This window comes from Papaver somniferum, chromosome 4 (assembly GCF_003573695.1).
Source record: "Papaver somniferum cultivar HN1 chromosome 4, ASM357369v1, whole genome shotgun sequence".
In the NCBI taxonomy this organism is placed as follows: Eukaryota; Viridiplantae; Streptophyta; class Magnoliopsida; order Ranunculales; family Papaveraceae; genus Papaver; species Papaver somniferum.
The window spans coordinates 11,656,256-11,662,793 of NC_039361.1; the positions used below are offsets into that span (position 1 = coordinate 11,656,256).

Genomic DNA, 6,538 nt, shown 5'->3' on the forward strand with positions numbered 1-6,538 from the left:
TACTTGAAAATACAAAACATGTTTCTTGTTCGATTATCATTTGAGGGGTTTATCATGTTTAGAATAAATGACATGAAAAAATTCATTGGATCATCCACATATAATCTGTCCATTCACACATCTATTGGATAGAAACCCGTGTCCATTCGCACATCCATCGGATATAAACCCGTCGAATGTTAGAGTAGATGCATAGAAACAGTCACTATTGGATTGGGGTGCGGGACTAAAACCGGACCATGCTGACCACTATTTCTAATTTTGTACAATATTATGGGCCTACCGAACCTCATAATCTCATATGTCGATAGAAGATTTCATCCTACAAAAAGCCCAAACCCAACTACCTTGCATTTGAATTTCTCAACGGTAACTCTCTCTCTCTCTCTTCAGACAAAAACAAAACAGAAACATCATTTATCTCTCTCTCTGTTTTCATTATTTTTTATCACTCACAGCATTTTGATCAACAAATCAACCTTACTTTCAATAAAATGTTGCACCAAATGAAAGAAGATATAGTCCATAATCGAACGTGTGATTACCGTTGAGTATTTGCAGCCTACACATATACTCTGCAAGTTCCCAGATACTCTGCTTTTGATTTTGACTACTCTCAGAGTGGAATTTGGTCTCCTTTACTCTGTAAGTTCAATTTCAGTTGATGAGAAACGGAAGAAACTATTATATGATAAGAAGGAAGAGGAGAAGGAAACTCTATTGGATGGGGAAAAAGAACATGATCATCAACTGTTTGTAGTTATGTCACAGCAAAGATGAAGAACAAGATTGAAGTGAAAAATTATGAATAACAAGATTGGAGTGAAAATGATGAAGAAGATGATGAAAAATAACAAGAGCTCATCATCGTTGGATCTATCTATGGCTAAAAAGGGGTTTACTCTTCAAAATTAGGTAATTCATATTTATTTTTTTCAGAATTTGGTTTCATCAGCATAGAAATTAGGATTCTTAATTGATTACTGAATGGGGATTGAATGGGTCACATATGTTTAATTAACTCTGTGGTTTAGTACCTAACCAATACTACCTCCACTTCAGGAAAATCTATACTTCCACTCACTTTTTCATTTTGCTTAAAAATAGGCCTAAATTGAAAAAGTTTAGAGTCTTTCTTTTCCTGAAACGGAGGGCTTATAGTTCTTAGTTCTGATTAACTATGTGAATAAGTGGAAGGGTTTCATTTCTGTAATTGGTATTTTGTTGTGGGCATTATTGTTATCTGATAATGACTTACAACAGAAAGAAGCTTCATTTTTTGACTTACAACAATTTAAAGTAATGACTTACAACAATTTCATTTCCAGAAGAGTTAGTAGTAGATGAAACAGAAAGTGTTGTGGGAATTATTGTTATCTGATAATGACTTACAACAATTTAAGTTCTGCATCTACTTTTTGTTTTTGCTCACCTCCCATAATTTAAAGTTCTGCATCTGCAACAATTTGATCATATTCGCAATGGAGAAACAAAAGAAGTTTCATTTTTTGTTAATGGTTCCATTCTTCTTCTTGTTAGCTAACAGTGTTCTGGTTGATGCCTATGCTATTAAGGTCTGATTTTTAGTTCTACTTCTTCTTCTTCTTCTTCTTTTTATGCAGTTGGAAATTTAGGTAGATGTATATGTTGAATGGCTATGATTTTGGTGTTACAGGAGACTGAAATTGGAAATCATGTGCACTTATCAAGAAAAAATCCAAATAATGAAGTTAGAATAAGAAGATTAGGGAAGCAATTAGTCAGGTTTGTAATTAAATCCAAAATTTGAATGAAACAGAGGAAATCAATAGATAGATAGAGAATTAATGGGATTGATCTTTTTTGTGTTTTTTCTTTTTTTGAAGGAAACTGGAGGCTGAAATGGCGAAATCAAGTACACCTGATGATGGTGGTGGTGGAACCTTATCAATGACAGTTTCTCTCACTGTAAGTGCAAGATAATGTTCTTAAAGTTTGCCTTGTTAATCTTCTTGTTACCATCATTCACTAAGCATTTGTATAGACTGGTAAGGCTCCATGTCATGTTCTGGTTCAACTGCTGGGTATTTGTCCCCTAAGATAACATCTGTGCCATACTCTGAACATTTGAAAGTAAAACCCTATTTTTACCTTGAAATGACATTCGAAAAGAAGATGCCGGGAACTTTCATCTTGTTTGCTTACTCTTTTCTTCTTTTTTTTTTTTTTTTTTGATGCAACAGAAATTTATTGAATTAAGAGATAGAGTTAGGAGGAATATGTCCCCTATCTTCATCTAACTGAAAACCGAAGAAATCAGGAGCGTTCTCCTGCCAAGTTTCAGAAACTTGAAACTTCCTAGAATGTTTAGCCAACAAGTCTGCAGACTCATTGCATTCTCTTATTACATGCCCAACTTTCCAGGCCTTAGTTTTTGTAAGATAAAATTTAATGTCTTCAATAATTGGTAAATTCTCCCAACTGATGCAAGTATCGACTCCATTGATAGTTATGCCACAATCTTTAACTAACAATTTATAAGAGGCATCACAATTTATAGTGCTTCGGGTGGTGTCCATTTGTTGTTTCTGTCCATAGTATTGCTGGAAGTCGCTACACCAGGGATATTGTTCCTGCTTTTCACCATATTTAGAAGGTTCCGAGCTCTTCTTATTGTAGTAAGGCGATTAGGTTTAATTCCTTCAAACACCACTCTGCGTCTTTCCTTCCGCACCTCCCAAACAGCACATGAGATGTGATGGATCCAGTCTTCGCTAACTGTGTTTTGAGCATCAAACCAACTGACAATTACATTACTGTGTCTTGTTCTGATTTTGGAGAGAGTTAATTCCCCCTTGAACTGAAGTAAGAACAGCCTTAGTAATAGAACAATGAAGAAAGAGGTGGTCAGTTGTCTCCCATTCTTGCAGGCATAGAGAACACTGGCTGACTTGTCCTCCAATATGTCTCAAAATTCTTTCACTGGATGGGCCATTATCTGTAGTACATTTCCATAAGAATAATTTTATCTTCGCAGCAGTTTTCAGTCTCCATAAAGCTTTCCAGATTCTATCTTCAACCCCCATCTGAGTTTGTGAGCTGTATTTGATTTACACCAACTTGTTATAAGTGGATTTAACAGTAAAAATCCCATTATTTGTAGGTGTCCGTACCAGATTGTCTTCAGCACTTCTAGGAATCCTGATTTGGATGATAATGACCCCTTATCTCTTCATTTTCTTGTTTGCTTACTCAGTCAGTCCATGATGCTTCAGTTTTGTGCCGACTCTTATTTTTTTTATTTTCTTGCAGAATGGCCCAGTTGCAGCCGCTTATCCCATCCCAGACGAGAAGATCGATCCACCAGCACTACCTAACCAGTCAAAGTCATGGCATATGCCACTGTGGGGATGGATCTTGATAGGTTTCGCCATTTTCGCATTCTTCCTCGTCGTTACTTGGGTAGTCTGGTACTACTGCTCGCACCGTGCAGCATCTCAAACAGCAGGAAACCAAAATGGAAGCACGGAACTTGATGATATAGAATCTCTCAGCAGCAGTACCATCGACAACATCTACAGCAACATCTTCAGAGTGCCAAACCCAGACGCTTCTGCCACTCCCCCACGCGATCCAGCAATTCTACCAAATCGAGCAAGGCCATGGCAAGCCATCTTCTCAGTCATCCTCTTAATTGCTGGGGCAATTTGGTACTATTATTCTCATTGTGGAGACACAGAACCTGATAAACCTTCGCAGTCAACTTGATTCTAGAAGATAGGCACTTAGGAAGCACTGACAACGGGATCTATTTGAATAGGGATAGGAAACTAGACTTCACTAGTGAGCTTCTTTGAATCTGTTGTTAAGTTGTATGTCTTCTTGATCTTGGTCATGTTTTAGCTAAAGTTGGTGAACTAAGCATTATTGTGTTGGGTAATAAAGAGATTGGAGGAGAAATCGACGGGTTTTGATGTTTCTGTAGAAAAGAGCTGCTCACTAGCCAGGTCTGAGGTTAAGTCACTACTTGTAGTATACTATGTGAATATGCATGCCAAGTAGCTCGCTGCCTATCTAAACTACATGTACTGAGTCATTGATTTCCCACATCTGTTGTTACCGTATAAAAGTAAAGGGTTTGGATCATGGGACTCATGGTTTTCACGCATAGATTAGATAAAATTGTCTAACCTTCCATCACAGGGCAATCAGTTTTGACGCATAGATTACCAAGAACGGTTTGTCTAATTAAAGATCTTCATTTGTATTCAGGACTAGTTAACCAAGAATGAGTTGACAAGCGAAAAAGATGATGATAGAATCGATGATGAAAATGCCTTTTGATGAAAAAAAAAATGATGCTAGTAATACTTGCCCTTCAAATAGCAATTCTACAATATAAATATACCACACCGTGGAATGCAATTTGATACTAATGACGGAGAGAAGGAACATGATACTGAATATGCCGTCAAAGGTTTTGGGCGAGAAAGTAGAGGATTCATTCAAGTATTTTAGTAACATACTAAGCACGAACCATAAGTTCTATGTCAGTATAGAGAATCTGACGTGAATCGAACACGCAACCTTCTGACTTGGAGTCAGACGCACTACCATTGTGCCACAGATTCATATTGGAAACACATCTTACCTGACCTTTAACTGCTAATTAATAACTAATAACTCAGCAAACTTTAACTGCTAATTCTTACCTGACCTTAGTACCAGTTGAGCCATTAATGCCTCTTGAAGCATTCATAGTTTTAGCACTGGCAAGTTTGGAATTAGTGGCACAGAGCAAGAGAAGCCAATTACTAGTTGTTCATACATTTACTTGTAAGTTTGGTACTGCTTATGCACAATAAACAATCCATCCCTTTCACAAGAAAAACAGAAACTCCACCTGAACATGCTAATGTTCTATGTCAATTCTCTAATAAAAATTGTACGATTCTATGAAAGCTAACCTGATCATCCAACGAATTAGGAATAAAAAAAACTGCTGGTGCAAAATATATATCACAGAGAGAAGCACAATCAAATAATCAATATCAAAGAACAAAGTATATAATTCTATTGCCCAGCCTCTCAAAGTGCAGCGGCAGTCTTTCAAAACTATCAACAATGTACAGTGTCCTAACAGCAAAACGAGGATGACTGGATGAGGACAGAGAACTTACCTTTGACCTGGTACTGGTTGATGTGTCGCTGCCTGTTCTGTTTTCTTCAAGTCCAAATCACAAGCTTTTGGGCTTCTCACAGACACCTGATCAAAGTAAATGGACCTCCTTGCTCACATCTTCAACTTTGTTAGCTCCTATAGCAACGAAAACCGAACCATATGAATAGATGATTCAATATACAAAAACAACTTGTTCATGCATATATACCTACATAGAAATTCAAACTTCAAACATCAATTCAGAAACATTTGATCGGACTTGAAAGAAAAACAGAAATGCGATGAGCAGAACAAACACCACATCACCTTTTGTATGTGTACTAGAAACCGCAAAAATGAGACATACTGTATCATCAAATTCTTAGGTATTCATTTCATATCCCTCCATGATTCATGGTATGGTGTCACCACTTTTTGAGTCACTGCTTCAATTTGCACTATCCCTTGCTATTTAATTCATTTCTAGTCATCCCATTTACAACAAGATTGCTAACCGTTTATGGCTAAGCACGCACTTAAAATTATACGCAGAATTAGATATTTTTGTATCCTCTGACATGGGGGAGCTTTCTCTTATGATGGATCGGGAGAAAAGAAAACCAATGCCAGTCAAGGCACCAGACATTAAAAGAACACAAAGTGATCATGGGGAAATGGAAGATATTACACTGCAACCAAGCTGGACACTAAGAACTTGTTTGTTTGCAGCTGACTCGGCGTCTGAATCTGAGTCAACTCCTGACTCGGACCGAGTCAGCAGTCAGACCGTTTGTTTTCCATTTTGAGTCAGATCTGACTCGATCTCTGACTCAGACATAACCCCTGACTCGGACTCATTTGAGTCAGGTAACAAAATATCCCTGACTCATGGGACCAAACCACTGACTCACTTATTTCCGAGTCAGATGAGATGAGTCAGATCTGACTCAAAACAAACATATCGACTCAGATCCAGATGAGTTAGGTGATTTCACTCAGATCCAGATGATTCAGATCCAGACGACTCAGATGAGTCAGGAGTAAACAAACATGGTGTAAATCAGTCGGTCCAAGAAACTGATCCGCCGGCGGAATGTTCTTCAATTTGGTTGCAGTTTTGGGAGTAGTTTAACTAGAATGATATGATATAACCCAAGTCTTAAAAGCAATTAATCTGACCAAAGAAAACAAAATTAAAAGGAACAAAATGATGAGAACAACGCCCCCCATTAACTCTAGAATCTTAGCAATACTACAAATTCTCATCTTAAATTAGAGTGCAATAATAGAACACAATGGGAATTTACCAGGTGATACAACAATGAAGCTGCACCCAATCGGAGACCCTATCAACTTTATCAAACTTGAATTTTTAAAAAAAAAAAAAATGCGGTGAAC

The 6,538-nt window shown here is 37.4% G+C and overlaps 1 protein-coding gene and 1 non-coding gene across 2 annotated transcripts; one reads left to right on the top strand and one right to left on the bottom strand.

The window, feature by feature from the left end:
- Nucleotides 1-1,455: 1,455 nt before the first annotated feature.
- On the top strand, nt 1,456-4,117 carry LOC113273532. The gene is made up of 4 exons (XM_026523220.1): nt 1,456-1,574; nt 1,676-1,764; nt 1,866-1,947; nt 3,292-4,117. Exons 1-4 carry the CDS (start codon nt 1,482-1,484, stop codon nt 3,745-3,747), a joined length of 720 nt encoding a protein of 239 aa, XP_026379005.1. The 5' UTR covers nt 1,456-1,481; the 3' UTR covers nt 3,748-4,117.
- A 421-nt stretch (nt 4,118-4,538) lies between these two features.
- Nucleotides 4,539-4,610, bottom strand: TRNAW-CCA. Its single transcript has one exon. It is a non-coding gene; the product is annotated as a tRNA-Trp (tRNA).
- Between the last annotated feature and the right edge of the window lie 1,928 nt (nt 4,611-6,538).

Bases quoted from the DNA above. Each gene is read 5' to 3' on its own strand.
- LOC113273532 (XM_026523220.1), top strand. From the start codon at position 1,482: ATGGAGAAACAAAAGAAGTTTCATTTTTTGTTAATGGTTCCATTCTTC. The intron at 1,765-1,865 runs GTTTGTAATTAA...CTTTTTTTGAAG, and splicing joins TTAGGGAAGCAATTAGTCAG to GAAACTGGAGGCTGAAATGG. The intron at 1,948-3,291 runs GTAAGTGCAAGA...ATTTTCTTGCAG, and splicing joins CAATGACAGTTTCTCTCACT to AATGGCCCAGTTGCAGCCGC.